We start from the raw sequence: 25,860 nt of genomic DNA, 5'->3' as shown, positions 1-25,860 counted from the left end.
CTTTTCTTAGAGTTAGAAAATACTTAATATGCACATATGTTATTCCCAACAAATAAAAAATGATTAAAAGATGCTAATTGCCAAATATATTTTTAGCATAGATAATAAAAACAAATGGTGTTTTCCATAATAAAAAATTTTAAAAATTATGGCTGTATTTTTCTAAATTATAAAAGTACCATATGGAAGTATCAGAATTGTTGTTTAAAAAGGTTAACACACAGGAGTTCCCATCATGGCTCGGTGGAAGTGAATCCGACTAGGAACCATGAGGTTGTGGGTTCAAGCCCTGGCCTTGCTCAGAGGGTTTAAGGATCCACATTGTTGTGAGCTGTGGTGTAGGGTGCAGATGCGGCTTGGATCCTGTGTCGCTGTGGCTATGGTGTAGGCCAGCAGCTACAGCTCCAATTGGCCCCTGGGAACCTTCATATGCCACAAATGTGGCCCTGGAAAATTAAAAAAAAAAAAAAAAAAAAAAAAGGTTAACACAATAGTTGTTCACCTAGGCTATTAAACTTTTCTAGGTATTTTTAAGTTATTTTCTTCAACACATGATAAGTGAGTAGTTAATAGTTAAAATTATGGATATTAAATCACAAATTAAAAAGAAAAAGATAAATAATCCAATAGAAAAACAGGGAAAAGATATGAACAGGCAATTCACAGAAGAGAAATGCAAATGAGTGATAAATACATGAAAAAAATCCGGTCTCATTTTTAGAAAGAAGTTGCATTTTCCCCCCTTTTTAGGGCTGCACCTGCGGCATATGGAAGCTTCCGGGCTAGGGGTCGAATAGGAGCTACAGCTGCTGGCCACAGCCACAACAGATCCGAGACGTGTGTGACCTACACCGCAGCTTGCAGCAACACTGGATCCTTAATCCACTGAGCCATAATGGCAACTTCAGAAGTGGCATTTTAATATGACCTGAACTTACATGAATTCAACCGTTATGTCCTTGGTAAAATATTAATGCAAGTATGCATAAATGAATGAGTGAATAAACTGGATGAATAGAAAGAAATAAATATTTTAAAAAATGGGCAATTCTATTTGCCATTCTATCAACAGATTCTCCAGGATTATATGAAAGTGCCTTCCTTCCCAGAGCTTCAGAACAATGAAAACACTTTTAAAAAGAATCATTTGTCGTTAACAGAAGGTAATAAAAGAGTACTAATAGAACGTAGTAAAAAGTACTATGAAAAACTCAAAATGAAAACAAAAGAACAACAGAAAGTAATATTTTAAAAATTCTACCTAGAAACTGTTGCCTTTAAAAAAAAAAGTATTGAAAACTAGAATCCAATGGCTATTTTCCTGAAGTAATCAGGTGGATAGAAAGCAAACAGGAAAAAAAAGTTAATTTCATCATGAGAGTATATGCCAACTAAAACCATTTAGAGCTAGTTTTTGAAAAATACCAAACTCCTAAATGGTTACTTAATTATAATGAGAATGTATTAATATCTGTTAAATAAAATTAAAATTTATGAAGTCATACTCAATTACATGTACACTTTATATTTACTTATCTATACCAATATTAAGTGCTCATCTGGAGATGTTGATTATACATTTCTGCATGCATTTGTATAAAACAATTTGACTTTTTTTTAATGAAAGCTCATTTCTAATTTATTTACATCCAGCCAATGGATAATATCATCAACTCTCTAGCCATAAAATAGCTACTGATAGGATCAAATAAAATGCTACCCATAAAACAACTAGAACAATGCCTGGCATGTAGTTGGCTCACTATAAGCATTTGCTATGATGATGATGATGATAGCATACTGTAAATGTCAAAATGATTACACAATAAAATAAACCTGATTTTTACCAAGGAGTATGACAAGTCCATTTTCACACTTTCTGACTTCTGAGAGTCTATGTATTTCCGTAGCTTCTTAATCTGGTCTTCCTTTTCTTTCAGCAGCTCTACTTTTGAACTTAGTTCATTCTAAAACAAAGGAGAATGAAATAAAATTTAACTGGGCCTGAAATCTGAAGAATTAAAAAGAAATTACATTTAACAGTTTAAACTGGTAGATAATAACATTCAAAAAGTTGATATTTTAAAAAATGTAATTCTGGAGTTCCTGTTGTGGCGCAGCAGAAATGAAGCCAACGAGTATCCATGAGGACCTGGGTTTGATCCCTGGCCTCGCTCACTGGGTCAAGGATCCAGGGTTGCTGTGAGCTGTCACAAAGATCGCAGATGCAGCTCGGACCCTGCGTTGCTGTGACTGTGGGATAGTGGCAGCTGTAGCTCTGACTCAACCCCTAGCCTGGGAACTTCCATATGCTGCTGGTACGGCCCTAAAATATATATGTGTATATATAAATATATGTTTATTTATATACATATATAAAAATTCCTTCTACTTTCTGAAATGATGTTTAATTACATATGATGTATGTTTAATAGCTTTAGTTCCTTATCAGCAGGAATACCAACATAAATGCTCACCTCAAGATCTTGATTATATACTTCTGCATTCTTAACTAAATTCTTTAAGGTGGAAATTTCATGAATTAGTTGCATCTGTAAGAGCATGTGAACAGGCAACAGAGCAAACCAATAGTTAATAAAGCAAAAAAAAAAAAAAAAAAAACAAAAAAAAACCCCAAAAAAATAAAACCAAAACAAAAAAGAGCATTCAAATACTGCATTCATTCACCACTTTAGAATCACCCAAAACAGTAAGGACTGGGAGATCAAGCTACTGCAACAAAGAACCTCACTATTTAAAAATAAATGAATAACTAGATAAATAAAGCCAACCAAACAAAAAAACCCCAATTCCACAAAACAAGCAAATAAGGGAAAAAAACCACAATATGACCCAAGAAACAGTTATGTCATCTGTTAATAAAGCTATAGTAACATCAAAAGCAAATTAGTATGCACCACTTATAGCAGATAAAGTAGTAATCAAACTTTTAAAAAACATATGTTTAATAGATTTTTGTTTTGAGTAAGTTAAGTGCAGAAATGTGTTTATTCTCTAAGATTTTTTTCCTCTTCCATTAAATTATTCACCTAGTTTTGTACTGGCGTACTTTTTAATGAGCTATGACTTGGAATTTAGGTTTGGGTTATGACAGTTTCATGTGGTGCCTTTATAATATTATTACTGTTCACCAAAGCTACAGAGATATATATGGGATTATCAACTATTACCTTGTTGGTTTATTCTATAGCAAATATTGGAAAGATAATGTTATTGCTTTATACTGTGTGTCAAAGTATTAAAAATACTTAAAAATACAAGTATTTCTATTAAAATTTCCTTCTTATTGAAATATTGGTAGCATTAAATATTTAAGTACCAGAAACTTTTGTGTTCAAAATAAACTACAGTTTAACAAAGACAAACATATTTTCCCTTAGAATTATTTAATCTTCATAATCAGATAAATCCTTAAAGCGTAAAAGCAAATTTTAGTCGAATGTAACGGACTTACAAAAAAAGCAGCTTGTTTAAATACTATTTTCTAGATATGAAATTCAGTCCTAACTAGTTTTAGATTTCAGACTATGCTAGTTTGACATTCCTATTTTAGGTCAGCACCAGTAAATTGAAATATAATGTGAGCCAAATTTATAATTAAAATTTTTCCAGTAGCCATCTTTAAAAAAAGAACAGGCAAAGATTCCCATTGTGGCTCAGCAGAAGTGAATCTGGCTACTATCCATGAGGGTGTGGGTTCGATCCTTGGCCTCACTCAGTGGGTTGGGGATCTGGTGTTGCCGTGAGCTGCAGTGCCGGGGATCTGGTGTTCCTGTGGCTGCTGAGTAGGTCAGCAGCTATAGCTCCGATTAGACCCCTGGCCTGGGAACCTCCATATGCCATGGGTGTGGCCCTAAAAAGACAAAAAATAAATAAAAAAAGAACAGACAAAATTAATTTTAATATATGTACTTCATCTAACCTACTACATCCAAAATACCATTTCTTCATGTAATCAATATTAAAAAATTAATGCAATATTTCATATTCCTTTTTTCATACATAAGTCAATTGAGACTGGCCCTATTTCAAGTAACTGAATGCCATATATGATTTAGTGGTTACCTCATTGTTCAGCAAAGTTTAACATCTGAATTGGTTATGAATTAAGTTGGCTCTTTTGCCTTTTCTTCTGTTTCTAACTTTTGTGCAAGGAAAACCAACTTTGTAATTTTTGTACAAGAAAATCACATTTACCAGAAATGAAGAACTAAATAATCAATCTCAATTTTTGAGAACATTAAGAAAGAAAAGTTCTCCTACTTATTTGAAATAGCTCTTCATTTTAAGTACTGGTTCACCTAAATAGAAAGATTGTAAAGATCTGAGTATATTCTCCCAATGATGTAATGTTTAAGATGAAGAACATAAACATACAATATCATCAAAAGTTAATCCATCGTGGAGTTCCCGTCGTGGCTCAGCAGAAATGAATCCGACTAGGAACCATGAGGTTGCGGGTTCGTTCCCTGGCCTTGCTCCGTGCGTTAAGGATCTGGTGTTGCCCGTGAGCTGTGGAGGTCACAGACTCGGCTCAGATCTGGGATTGCTGTGGCTCTGGCAAAGGCTGGCAGCAACAGCTCCGATTAGACCCATAGCCTGGGAACCTCCATATGCCGTGGGTGCAGCCCTAAAAGGACAAAAAGACCAAAAAAAAAAAAAAGAAAAAGTTAATCCATTGTTATGGATTGTAAGTTGCTACAAAAAACATTGTATATTTCAACTGTAATTTTCAGCAGGTGAAGTGAAATATTTAATTAACTTAAGACAAAAATCTCCAAGTTGTGGAATTATAAAATTAAATCAAATTAAAATAGGCAGGAATGAAATTTCTCTTATTCCCTAATAATATTTGACCTTGTCTATTCCTTTCTCTAAAATTACTATTTAGATATCTTATATTATTGTATCCCCACTTGAAAATTATTCACGGCTTTGGTGATTTTTGACAAAACGCTTAGGCAAACCAGGGCAACGGTCACATGTCTTAAGGCCATAATTTGACTTTTACTTCTTTTTTGGTTAAGCCTTTACCCTAAATCTAGGTTTTAGAATATATTTCATGGCATACACATAGACTTGTATTTCTAGTTTAACATGGAATGGATATTGCAAAACTATCTCTGAACGAATTAATTTTTTTTTGCTTTTTAGGGCTGCACCCACAGCACATGAAGTTCCCAGGCTAGGGGTCGAATTGGAGCTACAGCTGCCGGCTTATGCTGTGGCCACAGCAACGTGGGATCCGAGCTGCATCTGCGATCTACACCACAGCTCACAGCAATGCTGGATCCTTAACCCACTGAGCCAGGCCAGGATTGTACGTGCATCCTCACGGATACTAATCAGATTCGTTTCCACTGTGCCACAGTGGGAACTCCCCAGAGTAAGTTTTAATTATTTAATCTTTTAGGTTACTTCACAGAACCCAGAATTTCAATTTGTGCCCAGGTAAAAATAGGATTGTTTCCCCCCTTAACTATAAAAAGGAAAAAAAAATTGAGATGTGAGATTCTAGGCATATATTCTGTGTTATTTCATAAACTTTTTGTGTGTGAGTCAATTCAGTGAGCTACACTGAATATATGTGATGTAAGAAAAATTAGAGAATTATTGCTACACATACACCCGAAGTTAATTTTACGTCACATCATTTGTAAGATATATACAAAAAATCAGATGAAATTTTGGAGTTAGAAGGGGACTTGGCAATCCCCTAATCTTACTCCAAGGGGGAAGAGATGCAGAAAGGAAGCCTTGAGAGATTTGATGACTTGCTCAAGTCCTGCCAATAATTCACGCCAGGCTCCAATCTGCAGTAAGCTGGTAGACAGCAAAACTGGGGCTTCATTCCAGGTAGTTTGCTCCAGAGACAATGCTCTTAATCATAACATTAGCGTACCTCTCTAAATAAAACCAGTTTATTGTGGGTGTATGGCATCCTTTTCATGGCATTTTACATTTTGTGAACACACACATTTTAAAACAAATTAAATCAAACTCTGTGAAGAACTTACAGACTTTTGCTTCCCAAGATACAATATCTATGAAAGGCAGGAGTAAATTTAATTTGTAGGTAAAACAGAAATAATAGTTTTGGTACAGAATTCTTTTTTCTTTTTAAAAAAGAAAAATGGGTGAGAAACTAAACAAGAATACTGAGGTAAAGGATTATGTCTCTTTGGGCTATCCATACAGAAATCTGAGAAGTAGCTGCCAATTAGCTCATACTTTAACTACACCAAAACATTGGCTCTTATTTTTGAGAGGATTCATGGGTCACGACACAAGTCTGATCACAGCTATGGGTTCTTTCTTCCAGAAAATTAAATATGCACTCTAAATTATATGACATATTACAGTGTTTATGAACTCTAGGTTAAAGACTCTCTACACTAAGAAATCTCTTGACTCTTTGGATAGCTTCCAGGTCCCCAAAGTCTGATGATTTCTGAATTAGGTTCTCTTAACATGTAGCCTAACACTATATAGTTAAAAAATATATGTGATCCATTTCATTTCTAAAAATTCCATTAAAACTCTTTAGTATTAGTTATTCTAATTTTCACAGTAACTTTCTTATGTGAAAAAAAATGCAAATTTAACTTCCCCAGCTATTTTAATAATGGTCTGGCTATTTAGGGATTTACTTCCTAAAGAAAATAAAATCCATTAATAGGTAGTATCCATATGTAAAAACATTCATCTAGATATTAAAAATCATGTTGATCTCCATAGGAAATGGCAGTGCACTGGGCAACATTTCTGATATGATCAACAAATTAAATATTGTTAATATACAATTACAGGAAATCATTTCTTCAAGACAAATCCATCAGTAAGCAGATTCACCAAACCTTCCTAAAGATGTTTTTAATTACTTCTTGTGCATAAACACAAGTGAAACAAATATAACTAGTTTTAAAACATTATAAACGAATTAATTATTTCTCAAAGTCTCTAAATTGTGTATATGTACGGAAAATGGTTGGATCCTCAATATCTCAACCTTAGAAGTAAGTATCTTTAGTAGGAGAATGATACGTCTTTTAAACATGTAGTTTCAGTTTAGTTCCACATTTCCACATCTTTTACCTCTTGATCTTTTTCTGCTTTTCTTTCTAGAGCCTCAAATTCATCCAAATCATTCTTTTCTTTTAATTTCAACTCCATTTCTTCATTTTCTCTTCTTAGTTGTTCATAGTCTAATACCAGATTATCGTAGTTAGCACGAAGTGAACTCAACTCACTTTCTAAGTTTTCCTGTTGTAAAGAAAACCAAATTTTCAAGTCAGAAAAAATTCAAATCATGTATTCTTTGTTTCCTTAACTAAAATTTGCATTAGTCAAATAATTAATTTAACCTTGAATCATTTGTCAGTTTAAATAAGCCATTTTCTTCCTCAGTATCTTTTTAATGGTCTAGATTGATCTAGACTAAAATAAAGGGTCTGCATTTTGGTAAACTAACTTAGAAGACTATTTTGAAAGGGGTATAATTTAAAAAAACAATCCTATAACCAAGTGTTCTGCCTATGCCTGATTGGAAAAGCTGAGTCAGAAATAAGAAGTAGGGCTCATAACAGAATACAGACCCTTAAGCTCCCTAGGAATAAAGCTGGTAATTTAATTCTCCACCTGTTTGACTACTATGTTATTTCTCACATAGCTCTGAATTTTAAAAATGAAACTGAAGAATTTTTTACTGACCTTTAAAACTCTAGTGGCTGCTAGGTTTTACTATACTCAAAAGAGGCCTATTTCTGCTTTCTATACTATTATGTGAAACAGTTAAACCATGAGTTAAAAACAGAAACTAATACCAGAGGTTTTCAAAAAAACAACAAACTTCTAGAATATGTTTTAGGGACACAAAAGCACTTTATCTAAATACTTAACTAATCATAACTAATTACAATGGTTAGCTAATGATAATAATTCCTAAGAATCACAATTTTATTCCAAAAAACATAAAGTTTTCTTTAACAAATATATTTGTAAAACTATATTATATTTCTTTGCACATTAACAGCCTAGAAAGTTGCCGGAGGCCAGCTCCGGCGGCCAGGGAGTGTACACTTTCCCGAAGAAGACGGACGGCATCGGTGAATGTACAAATATGGAGACAGCCTCTTTGTCCCTTCTTTCAGGGAGCTGGACTGCTCAAACTTTATTGGCAACAGTGGTTGATTACATAGACAGTTTTTCACTACAGATGACATCACAGTGTTAAAAGTACATTGGTATTACATGGTATAGCAGCTATACACCATGTTTTAAGATCTCTATCTTAACTAAACTTAGTGAGTACTTTGAAGAGGCCATAGACACAAGAATTTGGCATTCACAAACCTTGTTTGTAGACTGGTGCTTATCTTCAAAGCTTAATGGTAGGGAGATAGTGTAAGTAAATATAAACCAACTTAACTAAGCTAGCTATCACTTAAAAGCTTTTAAAATCAAGGACAAAACTCACAGCTAGGTTTCTTAGATAATATATGTCTAACTTCTGTGAACCTCATTAAAATCCTAACTCCGAAATTTACTATATAACTAGTTAGTACATAAACACTATATATTAATTAAGTTTGATTTGAATAGGCGAAAGTCCTTCAGGATGAAATTTTTATTATATTATTGTTGTAACTTTGTTAAATCACAAATCACCACAGGAAAATAAGAATGGAAAATAAGAATAATAAGTAAATAATCAGGAAAGACTGAGGAAAACTGAATAGCAAGTGCAACAGCAGGAAAGACTAGGTCACCAGAGAAACAATCCATGCTCTCCAGCGCAAACATGGAAATTGTTTTCCCAGGAAAGCCCCAATTCTTCCCCATCAACATCAAAATGAGAGCTGTGTAATCTGAGGCCTGCCCTTGGCTAGTACCATGCAGGCAGGCTTTCATCCCGACTAGAGGTCTACCTTCGGCATGCACCATTCAGGCAGGCTTTTTATCCTGACCAGAAGCCCACCTTTGGCTTGTACCCTTCAGGTGAGATTTTATCCTGTCCAGAGGCCCACCTTCGGCATGTACTGTTCAGGTGAGCTCCCTTCCTTGGTTAGGAACTTGCCTTCAGGTTTTTCTGCCATCAGGCAAGGTCCGTTTTTTCAGTCCTTGCATCTCCTCGGCTTCCCGCAGAAAGTAAACATGGGATTTAAACTTACTAATGTACTGACTAATTATTCCTTACTAATGTATTCCTTATTTCTTAAGGTTGTGGTAATATAATATACATTTACTTTTATTTTTCAGAATTATTCGCTAATCTTACCCCTCTCAAATGTGTATCATTCTTCTAATATATGCCTGAGAATTTTGACACTAAAATTAGCCCTTTTTACCCCAGTGGACTGCCCAAGTCAAAACAGAAACTTAAAAAAAACAAAAAACAAAAAAACCCCCTAGATACCAAGATCTGTTGGCAAAGAACTAGAAGACTTAATTAGAGCCAACATTGTTACTGAAATTAAGTCAGACAACAACAATAAATACCAATAACAAACGAACTTAAAAGAGTAAAAGGATAATGTCCTGTAAGATTCATTGAAGTTACCTGACTTAGTAGCTTTGTTGCTGGATTCCACTCTATCTCAGTTAATGTGTTACTGAAAACATCAGACTCTGAACAGAGAGCTACAATTAGAGGGAAAAGAAATTTATCCATAGACATGTTATTAAGTTCATTAAAACTCAAAGGACTAAAAAATTCTGATCAGAGGTAATAAACTCAAATTAGCTAATATGTGGTGACAGTATGAATACCAAGAATATAATAACAGATGTGATCATTTATATTACTGTGTAAATTAAGATCACTGGTTAAAATGAATGATAAAATATAGGTATCCTTAACACAATATAGACAGAAGGGATAAATTCTAAATCTGAGGTTTATGTCATGTAGATTTAAAAATGCCCCTAAAAGAACTTGTAACAATATTGGAGACATAATTTTGAAACAGCTTCCTATGTAAATACCACTCTTTCAAGATTAGCAAAGTTTAAGGCTGATGTTAGATGGAAACTAATTGGATTATGATTAGAACAACAACATACAATAAAATTAACTGTCTCCTATGTTTCAGCTATAGTGCACCATTCTTAAGAGATACGGAAAAATAAAAGTTCCCATCATGGCTCAGCAGAAATGAATCTGACTAGTAACCATGAGGATGCAGGTGTGATCCCTGGCTTTGCTCAGTGGGTTAGGGATCCAGCGTTGCCGTGAGCTGTGGTGTACATAGCAGACGCGGCTCTGATCTGGTGTTGCTGTGGCTATTGTGTGGGCCAGCAGCTACAGCTCCAATTCAACACCTAGCCTGGGAACTCCATATTCCACATTTGCAGCCCTAAAAAGACAAAAAAGAAAAAAAAAAAAAAGAAAAAGAAAAGACATCTGGAAATAATAAAGAACTTCATGAATGTTCACCTTCTTAAAATTATTTATTTTTATCATTTCCATTGTAATTACATCTAAAATACATTTTATTTAAACATGTTTATCACATTAACTAAGTTACAAATAAAATCTCTATAGGGATGCTTTTATAATTAAAAGTAATTGAAAAAGTACTCACATTCATCAATCTCTCCTAAACTTACAGCAGCCTTATGGGCTCTTGTTGTTATATTCATTGGCATATTAAATTCATTCACATATTTTGAGTCCTTCATTTTGTTAATTTTGCCAAGGCACCAAGTGACTCTTCGTTTTTTTTTAGCCTAAAGAGAAAGAAATCAAAATTACCTCACAGAGATCTTGGCTCAAACATTATAAAAACAGGGAACTATTTTCCATTTAAAAACAAAACAAAACACTGACTTGGTAGAATTTTTATTAAGCCTAGTTTAATATCTTATCAGTTTAAGGATATCCTGAGATAAGAAAACCTACTCAAACTTTTCAAATCAGTGTTTAACTCCAAAATAAATTTGACGAAACATTTAAATTTTACATTTTTTTATTTGAAGGTTTACTTATAAAGCTTTTCTGGAATGTAACTGAAAGAAATCAGCTGAGCCACAACCCTTCAAGTAATCTGGTGTGACACAGAAGGGATAGCTGTTGCTGCCATGACCATAACTACCCAAACCATCTTTGGGTACTCAGTTCAGCTCCCTCAGTTATCTGCTCATCTGTCATCTTCCCTAGCTCCTTGCTCCCAGCTCCTCAAGCCTACTTATTTGCTTCCTCTATTACTACACCTATTTTATAGATGAGCTGAGTGTCCAAAGAGTTGGAAGAAGTTGAGAGCGGTGGCTGAGCCTATGTCTGTAACCTCAGAGCCTAAACACCAATCATTCTACCTCAGTGACTCTCAAATTATCTGCTGTCCCCTGAATATACTGCATGCTTTCATGCCTCTACCACATACTACCCTTCTGCTTGAAATGGCCAGCCCTTTCCACAGCCTGCTCTTCAAAAACCCAATTGTATATAAATTCCTGACTCCAATGACCTGAGGCTCAACTCCATGTGCTCCCAAAGCCACTCTGGACCTTTTCATGATCTCGAACTCATAAATCCAGACCTTCTGTTCTTACTAAATTGCTATTCTTCTACTTCCTTGATCCAGTTAATCCCATTACAGCTATTTAGCTTAAGAGGTACCTTATTTTCTTCCTAAGAAAGAAAGATGCTTGTCACATCCCATCATCTTAAATTCCATAGGCTGTCACTTTAGTCATATTTTTGGGTCAAACACCTCAATTATTTGACCGAGTCTCTGTTTCCCATACCTATCTCAACACAGTACACTTGGGTGAATTATACTGCTTTCTGAGGCTTTATCAGCCTCCTGAATACTGCCAGGGCCACAAAGTTGGAGGACAGGCTGCCACCATCACCGAGGTCCTTAATGCTGCCCGGAAGGACTCCTCTCCCCTTTTCTGGCCTTCTTTTCCATTCCCTGTAAAGCTACACTATTTCAAACTCTTAGCATGTCTACAAACTTGTGTCTCCACCATCTTCTGCCATCATAGCAGAAAAATTAAATCTTCATTTTACTAAGAAAATAGTAAGCTTAAACTTACAAAAGTATTACTTGCACTGATGCCTATCTTTTCCTCTGTTCATGTTATAATGAAGAGGTGTTCATCATTCTAAAGCCAGACGCTTCCACTCGTATTCAAGGTCCCATCCCTTCACGCCATCTCAGTCCACTTGCAAAGTGCCTTTCACTACTGATACCAAGTCAAACTGCTTTTGCAAATGAGCTTCTTGGTTCCAACGCCTAAGCATTTTTGTCTATGTGTACCTTATTTAACTTTTCAGCAGAGTATGACACTGCTGACAACTACCTCTCTGAAATACTCTCCCCTGCTTAGTTACCACATTCAAGTGGTTTCCTTCTAAACTCTAGAGCTAAATGTGGGCTCCCTTAGGGATTCTCTTCTTCTGTCTTTACCTAAAAAGTTATTTCTCGGGGTTTTGTGTTTGATCCTCTGATCTTTCCATTCTCAACATGCTGAGAACAAGCTCAACCATTCCTAGACTTCAAACTGGATCTGCCCAAATTGTTATCTCCATCTCAGACCTTTCACATTTTCAACTGCCTGACATCTTAAGATGGAGATGCCCTGAACCAAAAACTGAGCAGCTCCACTGCTCAACTCGGTGAATACGCTACTGTCACCCAGCAAGCCTAGTAATGCAAGTCATTCTGGATACCTCTTTTTCTCTGCTTTCCCTGCCCCCACATCTAACCAACTGTAAAGTCCTGTTGAGTCTACCCCCCAAATAGCTCTCCAATTTAGCCAACCTTTTCCATCTCCAGAGCCACACTGCTTGCAGAGGCCCAATCAATCGATACACACAGCAGCCACACCTTTACAAAATTCAATTCTGATTATGTTCCATATAAGGCTTTTCCTTGTCCTTAGCATAATACAACATTCAAATTCTTCAATGTGGTTTAAAATGCCCCTCCACCCAAAAAGTCCAAGAAACATACTATTTTTCCACAACTTCAAGCTTTGGTACATGTAAATGTCTTCCTGAAACATTATTCCCTATACCTTCCACTGGGCTATTTCCTACTCATCATTCAGTCAACAAACAGATTTTGAGTGTCTTCTATAGACTCAGTGTAGTGATCTGAACACAGTATTTATTAATAATAATCTTAATAGCATATATTTACTGAGGGTTTGCTGAATGGCAAGTATAATGTGAAGCACACACTGTATGTTACTTCACTTAATCCTCACAACAGTCCTATGAGGTGGGGATTAAGCTATATATCACGGATAGGGAAATTGCAGCAGCAAAGTGTACTGAGAAATTGCTCAAGGTCAAGTGTTAGGAACTGGGATTCAAACCCAAACAATTCAACTCTAGACGCTATCCTCTTTAAAAAATATCTGATGGATATATAAATTCATAAAACTAGTAAAAGCAAAAAACCATCAATTATAGGCTGGAATATTGACCACTATGAATTACATTCTAGATCAAACTCCTGATATTAATGTTTTTGTTTTTTAAATAGAAAATATTCCCACATACTCTAGACCTATGATTTCTAACCACCTTAGGATTTCTTAAGAAGCATATTGCAAATAGATGCTTTGATAACACTCTAGACTCTAAACCACAAGATTCCAAATAGCCAAAGCAATCTTGAGAAAGAAGAGCAAGCTGGAGGCATTACATGTCCTGATCTCAAACTACATTACAAAACTATCGTAATCAAAACAATATGTATGGTATTATTATAAAAACAGATATATAGACCAATGGAATAGAATAGAGAGTCCAGAAATAAATCCTACACACATATGATTGATTAATTTACAACAAAGGAACCAGGAATATACATTCGGGAAAGGACAGGATCTCCAGTAAATGATGCTGGGAAAACTGGACAGCCATTTGCAAAAGAACGAAACTGGACCACTCTTTCATACCATACACAAAAATTTACTCAAACTGTATTAAAGACTTTAATACCTGAAACCATAACACTCCTAGGTGGTAAGCTTGAATACTTGAATTAGGATCTCTACATCAGGGATTGGTGTTTTTTTTTTTGGCTGTGCCTGCAGCATGTGGAATGCCAGGCCAGGGATGCAACCTATGCCATAGCAGCGACCCAAGCTGCAACAGTGACAACACTGGATCCTTAACCTGCTGTGCCACAAGAGAACTCCAGGGACTGGAATTTTTAATGAACATCTTCTCTTAGCGGTTTTGTTGCTATACAGACAAACACAAAAAAAAGTTCTGGGTTTCTTGCATATACTGTATCAAACAATAAGAAAGGCAAAACTATATAGTAAACATATAGGACTATCTACTCCATTTTCTGTTTACCAAGTTTAAGTTGTCATCTTTTAAATTTTACCTTTAATTCCTGTTGTGATGTGAGGGAGGAAGAGGTTACCAGCATTCTTGTTAAGTTCTGAATTTTCTCAATCTGCACTTTTTGAAGGAGATCTTTTTCTTCTAAAAGTTGGGCCAATTGGTCTTTTTCCATTGCCTGGGCCCGAGTCTCTAAGGAAACCTAGAGAATGTAATATTCAGTTATGTTACTAATATATGCAGCTAGGTTTTAAAGACCTTGAAAATAGCTTAAAAGAACAGGATAGAAATTTTTATGTGAACTATGAGAATTTTAATTTTATTGAATTAAAACATACCCTACCTATAGAACATCAATAAGCAGTTACCGTAATAAGTAATTTCTTAAACTACAAATAAAATATACATTTCTTCTCATGGCACTATTCTACATGCCACTTATAAGATTATAGCAATCTATTTATAATATGCTAAAGCAATTATATTAATTGCCTAAATTAATATAAGCAGAAGTCATAAAAGCAGAGACTTGAATACCTACGGCAAAGTAAGGGGTGTTCTCATATGACTATCAATTGATATTTTAGTTCATTTAAAAAAAGATCACTAAAATGCAAGATTTATACCAAATGGGGACCGTAACAGTTAAAAAAAAAATTACAATGACAAGTGATTATGCTGTCTTATTAGATTGCTATCTTAGGGTTAGAAGAAAAAGTCAAGGTAACTATAGAAAGTGGTTTTAAGTAACTATACATGCTCTCTCTTTTTAAAACTAACTCCCTAGGTATTTGTGAAAATTAAAAAACAACAACACAAAACCATCTCTATCTGGCCCATTTGAAAATATCAAATTGTGTCCCTTGAAGATGAAAAAAATCTCAATTTCAAGAAATCAGTCTTTCAGTTTATAGTGAATTAAACTAAAATTTTTATGACTGATTTCTTTTTTAGTTGAAACTGTTTTAAACTTATGTTGCCGAACTCAGATATTGATGACTTAAGAATCTCTAGGCATTTAGGCAGATCTCAATTCTAAATCTGTCCCTACTCTTTACTGAAATACATGGTTCACACATACCTCCTCTAATTGCTTTTTAAGATCCATTATTTCTTTTCTGTATCTTTTCAGGAGAGCTTCGTCACTTGATACCTCATTAACATAAGGAGTATTCTTCATATATTTAGCAGTGCTGGCAAACTGAGAAAAAATATGAGTGTTACACGCAAAAATTAATATTTGAGTTTCTTGTAATTAAGTTTTGTAAAGAAATATCAGTACTCTTCCTAGATGGCTTAATACTTTTGAGTACAGAGGACATTCTATGTCCCTGCAACAATGCCTGTGATATTCTAGTCAGAAGTCTCCCTCCTTCCATTGAACCCTATCCTACTCATTAGCAATTTAAGTATTAATCCAAGGCAATCATGTTGGAAGACAGGTCTTATCTTCCCTGTAAGACCATAAATTCTGTGAAGCCAGGGACTCTATTTTCTATCTTTGTTTCTCTAACAGCACTTTGACCCAGTGCCCAACAGCCACTAAGGCAATGTTTGTTAGAGTATAAGAAGTAACTTCAAGTGTCTATATAAAGTTGTTTATTAGTATAACATTGAGCCCTTCATTGAGATAGCTATTCTATTAACAATTCACAATCTCCCATCATGCTCCCTCTTTTTTTTTTAAATAAAATGCAGACCTTAGGCTCAGTGCAAAGGCAGGCACAATTAGCTGGCAGGAATTTAAAAATTATTTTGTTATAAATGCATACAAATATTTTTTGGGTCACTTTGTTGCAAGTGATACTAGTTTTTCCATTTATGAGACTGATATAAAGTTTCCTTTCATAATTAAGTAATAAAAGTGGGTTTTTAAAAAAAAAATCAGGTCAATTTCAGTATAATAGTGAAGGTGGGATATGAATGATCGAATTTTGGGAAAATTATGGAATGCTATTTAGTAGACAACACATCAATTTTAACAAGTATGTTATGTCAATTTAAAAAACTATACCTATTTTTAGTAGGTAATTTTTCCTTCTTAAAGACATCCCCTCATATTAAGATAAAAGTCAAACTCACCTGGAGAGTAGTAAGGGTTTCATCAAATGACACTGGAGTAATTGTGCAGATAATACGTGTTTTTGCATTTCCTCCCAAGGAATTCTGGAGAATTCGTGTTAATTTGCTATCTCGATAATTTATGAAACCACTTAGTGAGAAATGAGTTTGGAAAGAAAAAGAGTAAAACTTTTAATTAACAAAAGTGGTTCTTTTAATGTAGAACCTTAAAATAGTGACACTTATAAAAATTAATCCTTCATGGGTTACATAGACAGATCAAAACTACTAACAAAATTAAAAGAGAAAGTAAATTTAGTAGGGCATAATCATATGTATAAGAAGCCACTTATAGAATCATGAAAGCTTTCAAATATACAAAAGAAATATGTATATTTAATGTCACTAAAATATTATCATTTTCAGCAGTAATAGGTAAATGTACAGTGGGACAAACTTACCCAACTTGTCCATCACTAAGTTTCTTGATCACTTGTCCCAAAATAAATAAGCTTCGATTTATATTACAGCCTTCCTTGAGTCGCAAACCTGCATTTATTAAACAAATATAAAAACTAAAATTGAACCCTCTACTGGATGATGAATGTATCAGTATATTATGACAGAAAGCAGAACGTGAACAGATGTTAAAGTCTATGCTTTGTATTAGATATGAGCCCATCTTTAATATCACTGATTAAGCAGTTCTCTCCCTTAAGCCTCCCATCCATTAGGTGAGTTAGAAAGCTTATCACCTGAAAGAAAAGAAGAGGGAGGAAAAGCCCATTTCCTGAAAGAGCCCCTCTAACTCCTCCTTTCCAATCTCTTTTTTCCAAACCTCTGAATATAGGCAACTGGAGACTTACAACCAAATTAGTTCCCAGAGGCTCACAACCAAAAAGTTCTCACTTAAAAATTGTTAATATGCTCACATGACTCTAACCTTAGAAAAAAAAGTACCCTGAAAAAGCTCTCTCCTACTTTTATGCCCCATTCAACCAGTTCCTGTCCCCTTTATTGGGAAACCGTATTTATTACCTATTCTTTTAGAGATTTTTAAAAATACAAGTTCACATATACTCATTTTTCCTTTGTTTTTTAGACAAATAGTAGCATACTATACACGTGATTTTGCACTTTTTTTTCCCACTTGGCAATATATTACATATAAATTTGTAAACACTGGTCTTTGTCATAGCACAGAATTCCACTGTATAAATGTATTAGAATTTATTTATATATCAACTCTGTTGAGGGATTTTATGTAGTAGGTTTTCAATCTACCATGTATACAAAAAATACTGCAACAAATAACTCTGTATAGCTGGTATTTCACAGGTGCATTATTCAGCTATTGCTACAATACTGCTGCTTAACAAGTCAGCTTAAAACAACAACCACTTATTTCCTGTTCATAGGTCTCAAGATTCACTGGTTTGGTGGATCTAGGCCATACTCAGCTGCACAAAATGCAGCTTATGTCAGGCTGCAGGAAATTAACAGAGAGAGAGGCTTAACTTCTTTATGATTTTGTACCTTCCAATTTAAGTATGCATTTCCATTTAAGTATTTGGTTATGTCCTTCAAGTCTGTTTTAAAGTTTTCTTTATTTTGGCCCCAATTTTTGCTGAGTTTCTTCCTAGGTATTACATCTTTTAAGTCATTATCATAAATTGAGTGTTTTTGTACACTAAATATTCTGTTTTTGTTTTTGTTTTCCAAGGGGATTTGACTTTCTGTATTTTCACACTCTGTGATATGGGAACATTCAATGATACACACACTACAGGGTTCATCATCGGTTGTAGCCTCTTTGTGTATGGAACTACACAGGATCTCACGCAGGACATCACACTAAGTATAATTTACAACTAACTCCAGTGTACAGTTTTGATCATTCCCACAAATGCATACACATGCCTCAAGAGATTACATGCAAGTAGGAAGCTATTTGCAAGATAAAATACCTTCAATATTACTTATATTAAGTTTATAGGAACATTAGACAAAACAGAACCAAAAATATTTTGGATATGGTCAAATGCCACTCAGTTTTCTTTGTTACTATATCTAGAGTATCCTTTTTGTCTTGCATAGGCTGAAGAGTTTTATTTTTTTCAGATTTATTGGATCACTTTTTTTCCCTGTCTCTACTATTTATTTATTTTTATCATTTGTTTATACATACATATTTTTCTACTGTACAGCATGGTGACCCAGTTAAACTTACATGTATACATTCTTTTTTCTCACATTACATGTTCCATCATAAGGGACTAGACAGAGTTCCCAGTGCTACACTGCAGGATCCCATTGCTAATCCATCCCGAAGGCAACATTCTGCATCTATTTACCCCAAGCTCCCAGTCCCTCCCACACCCTTCCCTTTCCCCTTGGCAACTTTTAAATCTAAATTTTCATAAATAGAACTGAACAAATGTAAATTAAAAAAAAATCTAAATTTTCATAATCCGTAAGAAAATTCAGAAAGGTAGTAGCGTATAAAATTGATACACAAACATTAATAATTCTGATAATAAAAAACAGATTTTTATTTTAACCCACTGAGCCAAGACAGGGATCAAACCACATCCTCTTGGATACTAGCTGGGCTTGTTACTGCTGAACCACAATGGGAACTCCTATCACAAAATTATTATCATTACTTTATTAGTTTCTAAAATGCATGAGCACTTTTATTCTGTGAAGTCACTCACTCAGACTAACATATTTCATGGTTGTCATTACCTTCAGCACCTGTTTGAGCAGCTCTTTCACTGCCTGCAAGATCAACCAAATTCTGTAAGACAGATGAAAATAAACCTTTAGAAAGGGTAACTTGAGATAAAATCCAAACTACTAAAAGAACATTTTAAACAGAATTTTCTTGAACATCCCATCTGTATTGTCATCTCTTACTCCAGTGTTTAGGTCTTCCCTTGTCAAACTGATACAGAAATCTTGTTCCTCCTTTGTACTGTATCCTCCAAAATGCTTCTGGAAGAGTGCTCTATATCCTACACAAAGTTCAAAACCTTATCGTGGTAAATGTGATTCTTTGCAATGTGGCACTTGTGTTGTTCCAGCCTTAGGTCTACTCACTACTTACTTCTAACTCTAGCTGAACTATTCACTACATCCTAAACACCTCCTGTACTCCTACACTTCCAAGCACTACCTTCTGCCATTTTTTCTTACTTGTAATGTTCTAGTCCGACCCTACTCTTTATTTAGGTCCAAAGGTGAAGGTTATCTGCTCAATGTAGCTTTGCCGATTTTATCCCTCCTCTTCCCATACCTTGAAAGAACTGCTCTTTCAACTGTATACCCAGAGGTCATTACAGATATGACTCTTACAGCTCCACTCATTGTATGGAGCTAGTCATTTGTCTCTGATTATACTGTAGCATCTTTAAAAGCATGGGCCTCTCTTTCATTTCACAAATATTGTTGAAAAAAAGTGCCTGTTCTGCTTTAGGCAGTAAGTTAGTTTCTGGGGATAAGGCGGTGAACTAGACAAATAAGGCCCCCTGCCCTCACAGACCTTATAGTCTATATGAAGTGGGATGAGGAGAGGAAGAAGTTGTTGAGAAGGCATAAAGAGATAACCAAATAAGAAACATATCATGCTAAGTGTAATATAGATAATTTAAACGAGCCCTAGGAGAGGGAAGAAGAAGGGACAGAGTAGGTCCTCTGGATTGGGTGCTAGGGGAAGGCTTCCCATTAAGCTAAAATCTGGAATGACAGAAGAGAGAGGCAGCCATACAAGACCAAGAGAAGTAGTCCAGATTAAAAGAACAGCCAGTATGGCCAGTCACAAACCAGAAATGAGCTTAATATGTTCAAAAACCAGAAAGAGCAGCATGGTAGAGTTGGTGAAGTGAAGGTGGGACAACACAGTGTGAGAAGAGGAAGTGGGAGTTAGATTATGCAGAGCTTTGTCAGCAAGGGTAAATAAAGGGTAAGAACTCTGGATTTTCTAAATGCAATGGGAAGCTGATGGAGGGCTTTAAGCAAGAGTGACTTTTTTTTTTTTTGGCTTTTAGGGCTGCACTGGTGGCATATGGAGGTTCCCAGGCTAGGGGTTGAATTGGAGCTGTAGCCGCTCGCCTACGCCAGAGCCACAGCAACATGGGATCTGAGTCGCATCTGTGACCTACACCACAGCTCATGGCAACGCCAAATCCTTAACCCACTGAGCAAGACCAGGGATCGAACCCGTGTCCTCATGGATTCTAGTCGGGTTGGTTAACCACAAGAACTCCCAAGAGTGACATATCTGGATTTAACTTTCTGAAGGATCAACTATGGCCCACAAATTGGGAATGAATTGGAGAGAGGCAAGAGTGGCAGCAGGGAGCCCAGTTAGGAGACTAGTGCAGGAATCAAAATGACAGATGATGGTGGCTTGGGCTAGGGAGGTCACAGTGGAGATAGTAAGTAGCAGAGGGATGTCTGCTTTATTTTTTTCAGTCTGAGAGCCAAGTAATTGTTCTCTTTTTAACCCCCCTTTTTAGGGCCTCACCTGCAGCATATGGAAGTTCCCAGACCAGTGGTCAAAGTGGAGCTGAAGCTGAGGCCTATGCCACAGCCATGGCAACACTGGATCTGACCCACATCTGCAACTGGCGGCAATGCCAGATCCATGACCCACTGAGCGAGGCCTGCACCCTCACAGACACTATGTTGGGTTCTTAACCCACTAAGCCACAAAGGGAACTCTCCAGTAATTATTCTTAATGCAATAAAAGTCAGAGATTTAAATCACCTCTCTCTTTGAGGGGTAGGCAGGTAATTATGTACTTCTGCTTTACAGTTTTGTCTCAGATCCTGCTTTCTCTAAAATATTCAAAGAAAAAGAACTCTAGTCTTTGTTATATAGTATCTACTACAAAGGACCTGAATACATAATAAAAGGGGTAAAGTGGTGATGAAAGCAGCATGAATTATGGTGTAAAGATGGGTACAAGCATTAGTATTCAAAGGCCCTAAGATGCTCAACCTGTTTATAAGAGAGGAGCTCATGCAGAACAGAAGGAAGTAAAGTTAGATTGGTTAAATGTGGAGTTCCTGTGGTGGCTCAGCGGAAACGAATTTGACCAGCATCCATAACAACGCAGATTTGATCCCTGGCCTCGCTCAGGTTAAGGATCTGGCATTGCCGTGAGCTGTGGTAGGTCACAGACGTGGCTCGGATCTGGCATTGCTGTTGCTGTGGCATAGGCCAGTGGCTACAGCTCCGATTCGACCCATAGCCTAGAAACCTCCATATGCTGTGGGTGCAGCTCTTAAAAAAAAAAGGAAAGATCGGTTAAGTGCAACCCGATCTTGACCAGGGAAGTGCCACAACAAAAGCAGTGCTTAGCAACTTTAGAAATCTGCAAAACAGACTGAAGAGAGGAAGACCAGAGTCCCAGCGACCAGGTTCAGGAGAATGACAGAATAACTCAAGAGAGATGAGAACCTAAATGACACCCACAGGAATGATGAAAGACGGAATCAGGAAGAAATGGTGATGAATGGACAAAAAAGAAAGCAGGAAAAAATGAGCCAAAATTCACTTGGGTTTCTCGCCTAGGTGACCAGGATAAGATTGATACTATTAGAAAAAGGGATATTGACTATGATAGGAAGAAATTAATTTGGTTTTGGAGCCACTGAAGTTTGAGATAACAGTGGAACACACAATTATAATAATCTCTAGAAAGACATGAATTAGAACTTAGAGACTTTATTTTTTGTCTCTTTAGGGCTGCATGCACAACATTAGACCCCTAGGCTATGGGTCTAATTGGAGCTATAGCCCCCGGCCAACACCAGAGCCACAGCAATGCCAGATCTGAGCTGCTTCTGTGACCTACACCACAGCTCATGGTAATGCTGGATCTTTGACTGGCTGAGCGAGGCCAGGGATCAAACCTGCAACCTCAAGGTTCCTAGTCAGATTCATTTCCACTGCGCCACAATGGGAACTCCAGAACGCAGAGATTTTAGAAACAGCAAATACTTGGCTGTCATCAACACAGAAATGGCAACAATGTCTGACAGCAAACAAGGGAAGAAAGACCACAAAATATTCCTGTGTTTTGATTATGAGGGCAGGAGGAAAGAAGGCACAGAAGGGAAAAGAGAAGGAGTGGAGCTAAGAGCATTTGGATATTAGGTGGGGCCAGGACACACTCAAAAAAAGAAAACCTCCAAAGAGCCAGAATATGACTCTTTGGGGAAGACTTCTTTTCAAGAAGATACTTAGAGTAAATGGGAAGGCTGAAGGGGTGGACCAGATGGCATCTGTGGTCCCTAGATGATAGAGCATCAAAGAATATGATCTGGATCATATCATATGGATTACTGAATATGTCAAGAATATTAAAGCTCAATTATTAAGAGAGAAGCTAAAACTGTAATGCTACATTACAGGCCAGGTCTAGAAGACAGAAGAAAAGTTAGGTTTTATGTTTCTTGTTATTAAAGTAAGAATAATCTACTAAAATAAATTTTAATACTTTTACAGTAAAACTGAGGTGAACTGGAATTAGATGTTTAATTATGACTGATTTTTCAAATTCTGAGAGTAAAAAAATTTATTATAGATTTATTACTTTTCTCCCTAAAGTTTTTCAAGTCAATAGAGTAATCTTAAATCATATCCCACATCAAGCTAAAGAATTTAGGAAGAAAGCATAAAAAAAGGAAAGGATATAGTTCCTATGAGAAGGAACGTTTGCATAATGCTTATATTTACTTATTAACAAACAGGTACTGAAAATAAACTAAGTACAATGGTTGGAGCCACAAAGATGGAGATATCACTCTTCCCTTCAAGGGACTTCCAGTCTAAAACACTCTTGAATAATGTGATATTTTTTAACTATCTTATGCAGGATTTTGTTCATCTCACAGGCTTCAATTCTATTGTCTGAGACCAAAAAAACCCCTCATGACACAAGCACCCAAAAAACCATCCCAAATTCGAAGATTAACTAACTCCTCCTCCATTACTGGTTAGGAAAAGCCTCAATTTCTAGAGTTCTAACATTTAACGTTTAGGAGATGGCAGCTATAATATAATAGGAAGAAATATCCTCTGATCTCTTCCTAGATTTCAGCTAGTAATCTCATGTCACTGACCAATTTATAAGTGCTTTTGCCAATTAGTTAATAGTTCTTATAAAACCAAACATTCAGCGGCTACATTAAATTTTACTTTTTGTCCCATATAGTACATTATCACAATTCATCAACACTCACCAAGTGGGACACCTTGACAGATCCTTCACAATTAGAAGGTTCACCTTTCTCTCTACTTTCCAAAATCTAGAAAGAAAAGGCAACTTGTAGAAAATTAGTGCATTCTTAATTGGAAAGACCAAATATAGAGAGAATTACCTACCATCCTAAAAATGGTATGAGAACGACTACTTCTTTGGTTCATTTTTGTAATTCCATAATGCCTGTTCTCTGTTAAAAAAAAAAAAAAGTCACATTGGGTGTATATTAAAACCCAAAGGAAAATACTTCTATTTTAACTTAAAAGTAAAAAGTGTGGTTTAAAGCCTACATACATTCAATCAAATAGCTTTTACAAGTGTTTTGGAGAAATACAGTATAAAGTCTTACTTTCTCCCTTTGTGATCCATTTCAAAGCCATTTCTGATGTATAAACAACTTCTTCTGTGAGATCAGCCACATACACATTCCTCTGAAACAAATTTAATTATGAGAAAAGTAGGGAAATATAAGTCACTCAGAAGTTTGCATTTCAAAAAGAAGTGCAAACTATTATAGAATTCAATTGTAGAAGTTAAGAGTAGAAAACGGGGACTATTACTCTGTAGGAAAATAACAAGTAAACCTATGATATTTATATTTTATTTCCTGCACCAAAGCACACCAAATTCTAACCTGATACTTCCGTCTTTTTAGGCACTTACACCAAAATATTATAGCTGTCAATATTTTAAAACTATACACATTACTTAAAAGATGACCTCTATAAATGTTTAAGAAAATAAAAAATCATAGTAATAGGAGACACTTTAAATACATAGCAATTAAAGGCAAATGTTCAAGAAAAATATTCCTAATAAGTAAGTCTAATTTTTGAGCAACCCTGTTAACTCTGTTACTCACATTGAAATCTTCCCGAATTACTAAAGGCTTCATTTTTTGAGTGTCGCAGAGCAAGTCTGTAATGGTTTCATTGTATATCTCCATGTAAGACACACGTAAGAGAAACTCCCTATCAGGAAACTAGGAGGCAAAAATATGTGAAAACATCAGAGACCATCCAATTACGAAAAACTAAATACTGAATGCTTATATGCTCAAATTAAATATTAAAATATTCCTTGAGAAATTATTTAAAAATATTTATTTTTTAGTTGCTTTATAGTTACCTATCCCACTATGTTGGTTCCTAGAGCACAACACAGTGATTCAGTATTTCTATATATTTCAAAATGATTACCATTGTAAGTTTAGTTACTGTCACAATACAAACCTTTTACAATATTATTGACTATATTCCCTATGCTGCACATTTCATCCCTGTGACTCACTTATTTTCTAACTGGAAGTTTCTACCCCTTATTCCCCTTTACCTACTTCTCTTATTCCTCCCCATCTCCCCTGTTTGTTCTCTGTATCTATAAGTCCGTTTCTATTTTATGTGTTCATTTGTTTTGTTTTTTATAATTCCACACTTAAGTGAAGTCATGCATTATTTGTCTTTCAAGAAATTATCTTTGAAAAAGAAACGAGAAATAGAACAAAATACCTCTGTGATTCTACGTTGACAATAAACAAGAACAAAAACTAAAAGAATTCTTTCAGAATGAAAAATATAGTATCACAGAATTATAAAAGGAGAGTACCCAGTCCAACTCTAATCTCAAAATAAAACTCATATTTATTTAAGATGATTAAAAATAAATCATTAAAACAGTGATTAAAAAACTAATTTAAAGCCAACTCTTAACTAATTAAGTTGCCTATTCTGGCCTTCTGCTTCCCTTATCTTTTATCTAGTCTACTTTTCATTGCTCCTTAATAATTACTGGTAGCTACACAAAGGCAATGAGGACCTAACCATTCTGATAAGATTTTCCTGTTCCTTACTGCCCCCTTTCTGGTTGGAGTACTGTTACCGGATTCAAGGAAAAGAATGAAAGAAATTTAAGCTTGTAGGTAGGTCAGTCTGTGGGTTTAAAAAAAAAAATCTATGCCTTCCTTCTTTCCCCAAGGATAATCCACTTCCCTTCATTATCAAAAGAGAACACTACGGCTGCAATTCTGTTATCACCACTATGTTTTCCTGCAAGTACTAGAAATTTAATTATTTACCTTCTTAATTTTTTGGAAAATGTCATGAATTGCCCTGGGTATTACTCCCAAATAATCTTGTGAGCCCATCATAGTATATGTTTTTCCTGATGCAGTCTGCCCATAGGCAAATATAGTACCTG

The 25,860-nt window shown here is 35.5% G+C and overlaps 1 protein-coding gene across 11 annotated transcripts in view; it reads right to left on the bottom strand.

The window, feature by feature from the left end:
* Positions 1–25,860, bottom strand: part of CENPE (centromere protein E) — a 76,358-nt gene that overhangs the window by 46,025 nt on the left and 4,473 nt on the right. For 7 of the 11 annotated variants that reach the window (XM_021100714.1, XM_021100716.1, XM_021100715.1 and 4 more), the window contains exons 4-18: positions 25,739–25,857; positions 24,527–24,646; positions 24,014–24,095; positions 23,787–23,854; positions 23,645–23,710; positions 19,139–19,190; positions 16,852–16,939; positions 16,412–16,541; positions 15,411–15,530; positions 14,373–14,531; positions 10,605–10,749; positions 9,581–9,660; positions 7,117–7,284; positions 2,478–2,552; positions 1,848–1,967 (exon numbers count right to left, since the gene is read on the bottom strand). In XM_021100714.1, coding sequence (XP_020956373.1) covers positions 1,848–1,967; positions 2,478–2,552; positions 7,117–7,284; positions 9,581–9,660; positions 10,605–10,749; positions 14,373–14,531; positions 15,411–15,530; positions 16,412–16,541; positions 16,852–16,939; positions 19,139–19,190; positions 23,645–23,710; positions 23,787–23,854; positions 24,014–24,095; positions 24,527–24,646; positions 25,739–25,857 — 1,592 coding nt within the window. The remainder of the gene's footprint in view (positions 1–1,847; positions 1,968–2,477; positions 2,553–7,116; positions 7,285–9,580; positions 9,661–10,604; positions 10,750–14,372; positions 14,532–15,410; positions 15,531–16,411; positions 16,542–16,851; positions 16,940–19,138; positions 19,191–23,644; positions 23,711–23,786; positions 23,855–24,013; positions 24,096–24,526; positions 24,647–25,738; positions 25,858–25,860) is intronic. The other 4 variants (XM_021100717.1, XM_021100718.1, XM_021100724.1 and 1 more) reach the window with 1 other exon arrangement.

Source organism: Sus scrofa, chromosome 8, assembly GCF_000003025.6.
Source record: "Sus scrofa isolate TJ Tabasco breed Duroc chromosome 8, Sscrofa11.1, whole genome shotgun sequence".
NCBI lineage: Eukaryota > Metazoa > Chordata > Mammalia > Artiodactyla > Suidae > Sus > Sus scrofa.
This window is presented reverse-complemented; position numbering and strand designations above follow the sequence as displayed.